At 43.1% G+C, this 13,383-nt stretch overlaps 1 protein-coding gene and 1 pseudogene across 2 annotated transcripts; one reads left to right on the forward strand and one right to left on the reverse strand.

The window, feature by feature from the left end:
- Positions 1 to 75: 75 nt before the first annotated feature.
- On the reverse strand, positions 76 to 2,971 carry JAGN1 (jagunal homolog 1). The gene is made up of 2 exons (XM_080810294.1): positions 2,763 to 2,971; positions 76 to 1,013 (listed from the first exon to the last, which is right to left on the reverse strand). Exons 1-2 carry the CDS (start codon positions 2,849 to 2,851, stop codon positions 551 to 553), a joined length of 552 nt encoding a protein of 183 aa, XP_080666420.1. The 5' UTR covers positions 2,852 to 2,971; the 3' UTR covers positions 76 to 550.
- Positions 2,972 to 6,625: 3,654 nt separating this feature from the next.
- LOC308352317 (intraflagellar transport protein 20 homolog) lies at positions 6,626 to 7,023 on the forward strand (annotated as a pseudogene). The gene has a single exon. The product of its transcript is annotated as an intraflagellar transport protein 20 homolog (transcript).
- The last annotated feature ends 6,360 nt before the right edge of the window (positions 7,024 to 13,383 follow it).

The following is a 13,383-nucleotide window of genomic DNA, read 5'->3' on the forward strand; positions in this document are numbered from 1 at the left end:
CCACCTCCTTGTGTCTACAGCCACTCAAGCAACATACCTGTCACAGTTTATCAAATTCCAACACAAGGCACAGCGTGGACAAGACAGTTTTAACTTTATTGAAGTTCTTTTTAATTAAAATGCTTTGCAGTAGAGACCACAGCCTGCAGGGGGAGCCTCCCAAATGTTTCCTGCCCCACCACCTACAGACTGAAGTAGAATTTGATTTATTCCCTCTTTCAGTCTTGATGGCTAAGGGGTAATGGATGCAAGCGGAGAGAATGACAAAGAGGAGGCAAGGATGAGGCTTTGTCTTGAAAAATCCTGAAGGGCCTCAACTTCAACCAGTTGAAGTCGGCTTTATAGTCATTGATCATCCAGTTCCAGCCAACCAGGAATAAATTAAATATAGTTTCGTCACCTCAGCTGATAGCAACAGGAGGGGCTTTCCAGAAGGTGGGCCTAGTTTGCACCAGCTGCCAAAATCACCAACAATTTCAGAACAGCTCCTCTACCTTCTCACTTGGCTCAATGGGAGGCCCAGGCTTCACCCCACAGGGACAGGCAGGCTTCATTTACGCTTCTTCTCCTGTGTGCTGGTGAACCAAGAGTCTAGGAGCTTCTTGCTGTAGTACAACTGCCAGGCATGTACTTGAACCGCCAGCACCAACACCAGATACATGACAGAGACAGCAGAAAAACCAAAGAGAAAGCGGTAAGCCTTTCCATGGCGGTAGAGTTGCTGTGCAGCGGGGAACATCTCCATGCTGCCATAAATGAGAGGAGCTATGGAAAAGAGCCCCATGCTGATCATGGAGAGCACCAGGTAGCTAATGTTGTTGCGAGGGAAGGAGAGGAGGCCCAAAAGAGAGGGCACAATGCTCAACAAATAGGGGTATTCCCACTGATAAGGCATGGCCACCTGATCATGTGACAATAGCCTAAGGTGTCCCACACTCATCTTGGCAACCAGCAGCAGCCATATGACCAGATGCACGTAGATCAGCTTCTTGATTTCATACTTGAGGGTCACACTGTGGGGCAGAGCAGAGGAAGAAGTACCTTTCATTCAAATTTTCTGACCAACTATATGCCAAGCAATTATACTGGACACTGGGATACAAACGTGAGTAAGATATAGTCCCTGCCTGGATTCTTGGGGACAGGGAACAAAAGAAAAAAATAAAAGGTGTCTGAGTGGCTTAGTCAGTTAAACATCTGACTCTTGATCTCAGCTCAGGTCTTGATCTCAGGGTTGTGAGCTTAAGCCCCACGCTGGGCTCCACGCTAGGTGTGGTGTCCACTTAAAAAAATAAAAAGAAAAAATAATTAGAAAATGAACTGGAAGAACTCTAGTAAATATATGTTGCCAGATATATGAGATCACAGGAAGGAGTAATCAGTTCAGCTTAGGATGGGATGTCTGAGGTTATCTAGAGGACAGTGATATTTGAGATAGGCTCTGAAGGGTGGCTGCAGCAGGGATTCCCATCAGAGGTAATAGCATGCAGTCAAAAAGACATAAGCATTGTGTTCCAAGAAAGCAGGTAGTGTGGCAGGAATACTTTGCAGTGGGAAAGGGAAGAGCAGGATATGAAGCTGCAAGACATGAGTTAGATTAAAGGCAAAAGAGTAACTCAGAGTTGTGTTTTAGAGAGATGACTTTGATTGCACCATAAGAATATAGCCTAGAGGAAGGAGATACTGGCAGCAAGAAAATCAACTCAGGCTGCCCATATTTCCCCAGCAGGAATAGATGTTACAGTCAAAGCAAGCACATATATTTCTCTTATTATTCTAATTCTCTCAGGTCCTAAATGTATTCTCCTCACACCTGAAAGCAGTTTCTGCTCTGGACAGTTATCAAAACACTTTCTTGGACTGTCATGTCCTCTTAGTCTGGGGTCTAAGGATAAGAATGAGAAGAAGGTCCAAAGAGCTTGTCATTCTTCAAAACTCTGGAAAGATGTGGAAAATATTCTGGGAGAGTTGATGGCTTTAAGGAAAGAAAATCTTTTTTTCCAAAAATTTTATTTTAAAAATATTCATTATAGAAAACGTAGAAAGGTAAGGGGGGAAAAGTCAAGTCACCTGTAGACTTAATGATCCCTGAAGGCAGGGACCAGCTTTTGTCTTTTTTAAAGAAACTTTTTTTTTTTTTTTAAAGGTGTAACATGCATACAAAGACCAGGTCTGTTTCGCTTACTATTATATCCTCAGTGCCTAGCACAACGCCCGATGGGTAGAAACTCAATAAATATTTGTCGGACGAATAAACGAAGGTGGAAATAACCCTTACATGGGAGTGTTCCTAAAATTCCCTGTAGGCGAGGAAAGGATGGGCTTTATCGTCCACATTCTCCAAAATGACCCGAAATACAACAGCTACCATGTATTGGGCAGGCTCTTTACACGAATTACTGCCTCACTAATTCTTCACCAAAACCTAAATAATGGATTGTTTTTCCCTTCACAGATGAGGAAAGTGGGTTTTAATTAAAAACTGGGTTTCCGAGGTCACAGCGAGGCCAGCATCACTCCGGACTCCGGAGCCTAGGAGGCAGGGACTGGACCCTTCCAAGAACAGGGCGGATCACCGGGTGGTGCTTATGGGAGCGAAGGGGCTTCCCGAAATTGGGGACAGACCCTGGGCCGTCACGGGAGGAGGTGCGCGAGGGCCGGCTGGGGTGGGTAAGGCTCTGAGGACCGGCCGGTGTCGCTTTCCAGGCCCTCCGGGCTCTGGCTGGGGAGAAGGCCTCCGTGCTCCTCGCCTCACTTCATACCTCATCTGGTAGTGCATGGCGACGCGCTCCCGGTGCTGAAAGTCGCTGCCGTCGGTACCGGCCGCTCGCGGGCCTGCCCGAGATGCCATTATCCCTGCCCAGAACCCCAAGTCCCCGCACGCCGACCCACCACCGGGACTACCGGGCTAGTTGCCCGCACACCCAGTTAGCGCCGCCTCAGCTTGCTACCCTAACAGTCGCGCGGTTCTGAGGACGACTTCCGGCCTCTCTGTCTCGGGAGGACCGACTCTGTGGTCACGCCCTCGCGCACGCGCACGTGCACGCTCTCGCGGCCCCGCCACGGCCCTCCTTTGCTGCTTTGGACTGCCCAAGAAATTAGTCATCGTGGATGGCATCTTTTTGCCCTCTGCTTGGACAGTATCACTTAGACTGTTGAGCACTTTAACCTTCTTAAACTCTAATATGAGTTTAAGACACCGCTGTCCCCACTTCACAGATAGGGAAGTAATAAAAAGGGTTCTGTAACTCCCAATAGGACACCTGATTGACACAGTCTCAAAATATCTCCCCATGGATTACTTACTTAATCACTGCAAAGAGAAAATAGTAACTTTACAGTGAAGAAACCTGGGGAACACCCCTTTAACGAAGTAATCAAGGTTAACTTGATCAGTAATGAGACAAACTGACATCTCCCGTCTTCTGTTACACTGAGGACACAGCATCACTTCTGTGAAATTTCTGCCAAAAACACTCAACCTGAATCTAATCATGAAGCCATGATAGATAAATTAAAGGACATTCTATAAGATAACTAGACTGCGTTTTTTAATGTGTCAAGGCTGTGGGGGTGCCTGGGTGGCTCAGTTAGCAGAGTGTCTTGACTCTTCTTAGCCACTCAGATATTGGTCTCAGGGTAGCGAGTTCAAGCCCGGTGGTGGCCTCCAGGCTTGGTGTAGAGCCTATTTAAAAAATAAAAATGTCAAAGCTATGAAAGGAAAAAAAAATTATGGGGCACCTGGGTGGCTCAATCAGTTAAGCGTCAGCCTTTGGCTCTGGTTATGATACCAGAGTACAGGGCTTGAGTCCTAATCATAGGGGAGTCTGCTTGTCCCTCTCCCGCCCCTCCCCCCACTTATAAACAGGCTCTCACTCTCTCTCAAATAAATAAAATCTTTTTTAAAAAGAAAAGAAAGTTGTATTTCTTTTTTTTTTAGATTTATTTATTTATTTGACAGACTGAGAGCACAAGTAGGCAGAGAGGCAGGCAGAGAGAGAGGGGGAAGCAGGCTCCCTGCTGAGCAGAGAACCTGATGTGGGGCTCAATCCCAGGACCCCGAGACCATGACCTGAGAGGAAGGCAGAGGCTTTAACCCACTGAGCCACCCAGGTGCCCCGGAAGTTTTATTTCTTAAATAATAAGACTTGAAAGTCGAAATGACCACTTGATCCAAGAGTTGCAGAATGAATGTTGTGTTAGTAGGAATGAAAACAACCTTAGTGTCATTATACATCTCCAAGAGAGCTCTTGGGTGACCAGGTACATTGTCAATGAGCAGTAACTTTTTTTTTTTTTTTTGAACAGTAACATTTTGAAAGGAATCTTTTTTTCTTTAAGCAGTACTTCTCAACAGTGGGCTTAAAATATTCAGTAAACCACATTATAAACAGACATGCTATCATCCAGGATTTACTGTTCCATGTATAGAGCATAGTCAGAGTAGATTTAGTATAACTTTTAAGGGCCCTGGGACTTTCAGAATGGCAAAAAAGCACTGGCTTCAACTTCAAGTCACCAGCTGCACTCATCTTTAACAAGAGAGTCAGTCTGTCCTTTGGAGCTTTGAAGTCAGGCACTGACTTCTCTCTAGCTCTGAAAGTCCTAGATGGTATCTTCTTCCAGTAGAAGGCTGTTAAATCTACACTGAAAAACTGTTGTTTAGTGTAGCCACCTTCATTAATGATCTTAGCTAGATCTGGGTAACTTGCTGCAGCTTCTACTTGCTGCTTTGTCTTGCACTTTGATGTTATAGATTCCTTAAGCCTCACGAACCACCTCTGCCAGCTTCACACTTTTCTTCTGCAGCTTGCTCACCTCGTTCAGCCTTCACAGAACTGAAAAGAGTTAGGGCCTTGCTCTCAATTAGTCTTTGGCTTAGGGGAATGTTGTGGCTGGTCTGATATTTTATCCAGACTACTAGAACTTTCCCTTTATCAGCAATAAGACTGTTTCACTTTCTTACCATTTGTGTATTCACTGAGGTAGCACTCTTACTTTCCTTTGCACCATTTTCTTTGCACCCAAAATTTGGCTGTTTGGTGCAAGAGGCCTAGCTTTCAGCCTGTCTCAACTTTCAACACACCTTCCTCACTAAGCTGAACCATTTTTAGCTTTTGATTTAAAGTGGAAGACTTGTGGTTCTTCCTTTCACTTGAACACTTAGAGGCCATTGTAGGATTATTAATTGGCCTAATTTCAATATTATTGTGTCTTAGGAAATATGGAGACCTGAGGAGAAGGAGGGAGATGGGGAGAGAAATGGCCAAGTGGTGGGCAGTCACAACACACACATTTGTCAATGAAGTTTTCTGTCTTATATAGGCATAGCTCATGGTGGCGCCAAGTAATTTCAATAGTAATGTCAAAGATCACTGATCACAGATCACCACAATAAGTAAAATAATAATGAAAAAATTTGAAATCACAAGAATTACCAAAACGTGACACAGAGACATGAAGCAAACAAATGCTGTTGGAAAAATGGCACGGATAGACTTGCTCAATGTAGGGTTGCCACAAGCCTTCAATTTATGAAAAATGCACTGTCTGTGGAGCTCAATAAAGTGAAGCACCATAAAGCGAAACACAGTGAAGTAAAATAAGCCTGTGTCTGTCTCCTCCCACTACACTCTCCAGAACGTCTTTTCTTGCCCTCTGCAAACTCTGCTGACTCTTTCGAATCCATCTTTACTACTCCAGCAAAAATCACCTCTCCGACATCAGCTCCTACAGCTCTTGCTCAGTGAGTTGCAGTGTTTGTTTGTCTTTAAGATTTTACTTATTTGGGGCACCTGGGTGGCTCAGTGGGTTAAGCCGCTGCCTTCGGCTCAGGTCATGATCTCCGGTCCTGGGATGGAGCCCCGCATGGGCTCTTTGCTCAGCAGGGAGTCTGTTTCTCTCCCTCTCTCTCTCTCTCTCTCTCCCTCTCTCTGCCTGCCTCTCTGCCTACTTGTGATCTTTCTCTATCAAATAAATAAAATAAAATATTTTTTTAAAAAGATTTTACTTATTTATTTGACAGACAGAGATCACAAGTAGGCAGAGAGGCAGGCAGAGGGAGAGGGGGGAAGCAGGCTCCCCGCTGAGCAGAGAGCCTGATGCGGGGCTCAATCCCAGGAATGTGAGATCATGACCTGAGCTGAAGGCAGAGGCTTAACCCACTGAGCCACCCAGGCACCCCGCAGTGTTTGTTAAGCCTGGTTTAAAACCATCTGTGCTAGAAGCACCTGGGTGGCTCAGTCATTAAACATCTGCTTTTGGCTCAGGTCAGGATCCCAGTGTCCTGGGATTGAGTACCACATCAGGGTCCCTGCTCAGTTGTGGGGGGGTGGTGTCTGCTTCTCCCTCTCCCACTCCCCCTGCTTATGTTCCCTCTCTTGCTGTCTCTCTCTCTCTCTCTCTGTCAAATAAATAAATAAATAAATAAATAAATTTTTAAAAGACCATTTGTGATAGAATCACCCAGGATTTTTTTTTAATCACCCAGAATTCTTATTACAAGCAAGTATTTCAGTGGCAGCAGCTGAGGACAGCGGGCAAGGTAAGATGCAGCTGACCCAGGAAAGAAGCTGCTGCCAGAATCAGCTTCTTCTGAAGCTTCCCCCCTACGGGGCTGGCAGCTATGGCCAAGGAGATCCTAGGTGAAGTAGGCTGCACTTTGATGAGCTGGACAAGCTGCACGTGTGGGACCCTGAGGTTACCCAGCAGACCACAGAGCTCAAGGAAGAGTACAAGGACTCTGTGGACAAAATTGGCCAGTTTCAGAAAATAGTTGGTGATTTACTTGAGCTTGTTGACCAACTTGCAAAAGAAGCATAAAATAAGAAGATGAAGGCCATCGGTGCTCGGAACTTGTTTAAATCTATAGCAAACCCGAGAGAAACCCAACAGCAGCCACTGCAAGCACTGACAGCAGAACAGAAAGTGCAGCTTGGAAGGTATCGGGTTGAATAGGAAGCTTTGTGTAAAAGAGAAGCAGAACAAAATGAATTTATTGACCAATTTATTTTTCAGAAATGAACTGAAAATTTCATTTTATAGCTGGAGGGCCAAAAAACAAAACCAAACCCCCAAACCCTCTGTTCCATCCTGGTGACTTGACTAGTGACCCACGTAGGTCCTGAGAGATGGTGGGTAAGGGACACAGCATCTCTAAGGGCAGAAAACTAATCTGGGGGGGCTTGTTGCAGAAATCTGTGCACATCTGCTGGTAAACACCCAATGGCCATGGTAGTCCAGGCTCTCACCTCTCGGCATTCTTAGCCTGAACTGAGCAGTCTGAAAACTCTTATCCTTTTTTTTTTCTTTATAAATTCACAAAGCTTTGGAAAGAAAGAGCAATAAATTATTGTTTAAAAAATTAGTAAAAATAAAAGCATATATTTCTGGGGCACCTAGGTGATTCAGTCTGTTAAGCGGCCGGCTCTTGATTTTGGCTCAGGTCATGATCTCAGAGTCCTGGGATCAAGCTCCTCTGGGGCCCCACAATCAGTTGGGAGTCTGCTTGAGGATTCTGTTTCCCTCTCCCTCCAGCACTCCCTCATTTGTGCATGCTCTTTCTCTCTCTCAAATAAATAAATCTTAAAAAAAAAAACACATGGGGCACCTGGGTGGCTCAGTCAGTTGAGCATTTTGCTTTTCACTCACGGCTCAGGTTGTGATCCGAGGGTCCTGGGATAGAGCCCTGTGTCAGGTTCCCTGCTCCGCAGAAAGTCTGCTTTTCCCTTTCCCTCTGCTTGTTGCTCCTCCTGCTTGTGATCTCTCTCTGTCAAATAAATAAAGAAAAAATCTTAAAAAAAAATAAAAACCCCATATATTTCTGGGTCTTATCAATAATAAACAAATAAATCATTCTTCCAAACTGGGCCTGAGACCTTTATTTTTAATCTAAAATGCTGGCTAGGCAATGCATTTATGTGGTTTAGAAATCAAACAATATAATAAATTTATGCACAATGAGTACATGAAAAGATGTTCAGCACCATTAGTCATTAGGGAAATGCATTTCAAAATCTCTACAACATACCACTTCACACCCAGTAGGATGGCTAAAATAAAAAAGGCAGACCATAACAAGTGTTGCCATGGTTATAGAGGAAATGGAACCCTCAAATATTGCTGGTAGGAATGTAAAATGGTACAGCTACTTTGGAAAAATAGTTCGGCAGTACCTAAAAAAATGAGAGTTACTAATATGGCCCAGCAATTCCATTCCTAGATATATACCCAACGGAAGTGACAATATATATCCACACAGGGATATATGTCTTGTACACAGGGACGTCTGGGTGGCTCAGTCAGTTAAGTCTCTGCCTTCAGCTCAGGTCATGATCCTAGGGTCCTGGGATCAACCCTTGCATTGGGCTCCCTACTTAGTGGGGGAGCCTGGTTCTCCTTCTGCCTGCCACTCCCCCACTTGTGCTCTCTCCCACTCTGATAAATAAATGAATAAAATCTTTAAAAAAATTGTACACAATCATTCATAGCAACGTTACTTATAATAGTTAAGAAGTAGAAACAACCCTATCTTCATCAGCTGATGAGTGGATAAAAAAAAATGTGGCATCTCCATAAATGGAATATTATTTGGCAATGAAGAAGGATACATACTACTGCATGGGTGATACTATGCCAAGTGAAAAGCTAGTATAAAAGGACCCCATATTGTATAATTCTATTTATATGAAGTATTCAGAATAGACCAAGCCATAAAGACCAAAAGTAGAGTAGTGGTTGACAGGAGGAAATACGGAGTAATTGTAATAGGTATGCAGTTTCTTTTTGAGGGCAATAAAAATATTCTATAGTTACATAGTAATGATTGTTGGACAATTTTGTGAATATACTATAAACCACTGAATTGTACATCTTAAAAGGGTGAATTTAATCATATGGGCATTATATCTCAATAAAGCTGTTATTTTATTTTTAAAAATATTTTACTTATTCATTTGAGAAAGAGAGAGAGAGAAAGCATGAGCTGGATGAGGCGCAGAGGGAGAAGCAGGCTCTCCACTGAGCAGGGAACCTGACTGGGGCCTCAATCCCGTAACTCCGGGATCATGACCTGAACCAAAGGCAGATGCCTAACAACTGAGCCACCCTAGTGGCCCAAAGCTGTTATTTTAAAATGCAAATTGTCATGAGGGAAGGGCAATAATGGAAAAGTGTGATCACTTACAGCAGTGATTTGTTTTTGTTTGTTTTGTTTTGTTTTTTAAGTAGTCTCCGTGCCCAACATGGGGCTTGAACTCACAACCCCAAGATCAAGAGTTGCACACTATACTGACTGAGCCAGCCAGGCCCCCCATAGAGCAGTGATTTGTAACTGCTTTTGTGCTATGGACATCTTTGGCAGCCTGGGGAACCCTTCTCAGAATGAAGTTTTTGGATGTATGAAATAAATTATATAAGATTACAGGGAAAGCAAATTGTATCAAAATAAAGTTCTCCAATTTAAAAAAATATATGCAGTGAAAACTCCACCTCTCAACTCTGCTCCCCATCCTCCCAGGTCTCAATCCAGTCTACCCGACTCCATCCAACCAAGGAAACATTTTGTGGTGGGTTTTTAAAATGTAATTGTATGTATTTCCAGAGTTTCTTTAAGAACATACAAACAAATGTAAAGTTACATTCTGGGGCACCTGGGTGGCTCAGTCAATTAAGTGGCTGCCTTCGGCTCAGGTCATGATCCCAGGGTCCTGGGATCAAGCCCCGCATTAGGCTCCCTGCTCAGCGGGAAGCTTGCTTCTCCCTCTCCCACTCCCCTGCTTGTGTTCCCTCTCTCTCTGTCAGATAAATAAATAAAATCTTTAAAAAATAAAGTTATATTCTTATTTTACCCTTTCTTAAATACAGAGGGTACTGTATTATACACACTAGTAAAGACCTTGCTTTTTGTTTCCACGTAACAATATATCTTGGAGATTTTCCCTAGATCAGTACATAAGGAATATCCTCATTTTTTTTTTTTGCTTCTTAGGGTTATTCCATTGTATGAATATAAGATAATTTACTTAACCTGTCTCTCCTGTAGTACATTTGGATCATTTCCAATATTTTGCTATTACAAGCATAGCTTCATTTCATTCATGGGCAAGTAGATCTATATTCTGGAATCCCAGAAGTGATATTGCTGGGTCAAAGAATATACAGTGTCTGTAATTTTGATAGATCTGGACACATTGCCTTCCACAGAGGTTAGATCAATTACATTCTCACCAACAATGTGTGAGTGTGTCTGACTCTTTGCTATCCCACAGCTTTGCCAACATTTGCTAGTCTGATGGGTGAAGAATCACATCTCTGCATAGTTTTGTGTTTTATTTCTATTTCTTTTATTAATTTATATAAGTGGGATTAAATGTCTTTTCATATACTTAAGGATTATTTGTATTTCATTTACCTGAACTATGTTCATATTCTTTGCCTAATTTTCTACCATTTTGTTGGTCTTAGTTTATACAAAGAGGAGGGAGAAGAGAATGAGAAAGAGGGAGAGAGAGATGCAGAGAGAGAGAGGAGGAAAGAAGGAGAGAGGTGGGGAAAGAGAGAGAGGAAATAAGCATCTTGCCTATTTTAGTTCCAATATAGCTTTCTTTCTGTATGTCATTTGACTCTGTTCAGGTATGACAAGCTGAATATACAGAACACTTTTTTTTTCAAACTAGGCTCCATGCCCAATGTGGAACCCAATGCAGGGCTTGAACTCACAACCCTGAGATCAAGACCTGAGCTTAGATCAAGAATGAGATGCTTAACCAACTGAGCCACCCAGGTGCCCCCCAGGATACTTTTAAAATATAGCTGAATACATAATCTTTTCTTTTATGGTTTCTCAATTTTGAGTCACAGGTAGAGTCCTTCTCCACTCCAAATTATCTCAAATGATTTCTAGGCACATCAGAGTTTGAGAACCATGCTCAGACATCTGCCTCTCCCACTAGAATATAAGGTCCCCAGACTGGGACAAGAACTAAGGCATCTATGTCCCCAGCAGTCCATAGTGCCTGGCATAGCGTAAATGCACAAGAAAATGCTTGTTCTAAGTAAATCTCAGCTGGTTCAACACCATCCTCTCCTAAGGACTGTGAAGAATCCTCAGGCTCATGGAGCCATCCTCCATCCCAAGGCAGATAGATGATCTTTGGCTTTAGCTTGCAGTTACTTTTTTTTTCTTCTTCCTCTTCTTCTTTTTTTAATGTGTCTGCTTCCCATGGTGCCCTGGAAGTTCGTCATCAGGGACAGACTGCTTCTGAGTCATCCACTGATGAACAATCTTGTGTTAGATGTTCAATAAATGTTTGAGGCATGAATGTCCAAGGGAGGGGCCCAACCTGTTCCCCAGAACTTCTTCTCTGAAGTACTTGTTTGTACTTCTCTTCTGGCTCTTGGACTGCCTTCAAGTTTAATGACTTGTGTTCCTGTCTCCTCACCCTGCTCATTCCTATCCCAGATCCTTTGCACTGATATTTCCTTTGCCTTGAATGTTCCCCCAGGACTTCAAAAGATTGGCTTCTCAGCAGTAGGATTTAGCTTGAAGCTCACCGCCTTTGAGGCCTTGCCCGAACCTACAAGCCAGTATAGCTCTTCAGCCATTTGTTATCATACCACTTTGTGTTTTTTTTTCCCCTAGAACGTCATTATCTGAAATCCTTTTGTTTATTTGCATATTTGCACAAGACCTGAGTTCCCCTCTGCCCTAGGAATGTCAGCTCCTTGAAGCGTGGGACAAGGCTGTCTTCTTTCCCGCTGTATTCTCAGCCCCTCTGAGGGCTGGCACATAGTAAGTGCCTAATAAATATTTGTTGAATGAATGAATGAATGAGTGAATAAATGATGGCTGTCTGGGAGCTCTGCCAGGGAGGGATTTAGATATTAATAATAGGGGCACCTGGGTGGCTTGGTTGGGTGTCTGACTCTTGACTCTGCTTCAGGTCGTGATCTCTGGTTCCTGGGATCAGGCTCCGCACTCAGCGGGGAGTCTGCTTCTCTCCCTCTCCCTTTGCCTTTCCCCTCGCTCACTCGCTTGCGCACACGAGTGCTCGCTCTCTCAAATTAATTAATTAATTAATCTTTAAAATAATAATAATAGCAATAGTGATTTATTGAGCCCCAAGGATGCACGAAATTCTGCAGCAGGCATTTCATGATTATCTCATTCAACCTTCATGACAACCCAATGGGGTAGGAGCTATTTTTAATCCCTATTTGTCAGATCCAACTGAGGCTTAGAAGAGTTACGTCACACAGCCAGTGCTAGACCTCTAGCCCTCAGAGTGGGGTTCCTGAGCAGTCACACCTTCAGGATCACCTAGGAAACTCTTAGAAATGGTTTCTTAGAATCCACCCCAGTCAGACTGAGTCAGAAACTCTGGAATGGGGCCCAGCAATCTGAATTTTAACAAGCTTTCCATGTGATGATACACAGTGTGAAACACCTTGAGCTGAAACAAGATGACCTTGAACTCTCTTTTTTTTAAAACAGCTTTATGAATCACTTGTAAAAGTAGAAAAAAACAAGTAACAGTCAATGGCTTTTAGCATATTTTCAGTGTTGTTCAACCATAGCCAAAATGGACTGTGATTAGAATAATTGATTAGAACATTTTTGTCTCTCCTAAAAGAAACCCCACCACTCCCCATTAGAATCATTCCCCATTTCTTCTCCCTCCCCAGCTCTAAGCAACCACTAATTTATTTTTTGTTTTTATAGTTTTGCCTGTTCTGGACATTTCATACAAATATGTATGTGATCTTTTGTGACTGGCTTCTTTCACTTTGCATGTTTTCAAAGTTTATCCATGTAGTAGCATGTAATCCTTTTTAATTGACAAATAATATTCCATTTATGGATATGCCACATTTAAAGAATCCATTCATCAATTGATGAACATTCATTTCTGTCTTTTACCTATGGTGAACAACACTATGAAAACCATGGACATATGTTTTCCTTTCTCTTGGATAATATATACAGGAGTAGGATTGCGGGGTCAAGGGTAAGACCTTACGCTATTAACCACTACACATTTCAGCTAGTCTTAGTCTCTACTATTATTAAATAATTATATTATAACACCCATATTCACTTCCATCTATGAGCTGTCTTTGTTGCAAAGTCCTTTACTTTCATTATCACAAATCCTCACCTCAATCCCCTAACACAGGAATTATTATTGCCATTATACGGGTGAGAGAAACGGGGGCTCACAGAAGTGAGACAGCTTGTCTACTCTCAAGTGAACTTGAGTGGGGCTGGGACCACAACCTACATGTGCCTATTTTCTGTGCCCTCTGTGCCTGATATCACGTCCTGAGCCATACGCTGTCCCAAAGTTTTCGAAACTTGCCTCTTCCCCTCCTTTTGGGCCTTTT

Source organism: Martes martes (genome assembly GCF_963455335.1).
Source record: "Martes martes genome assembly, chromosome: 1".
Lineage (NCBI taxonomy): Eukaryota > Metazoa > Chordata > Mammalia > Carnivora > Mustelidae > Martes > Martes martes.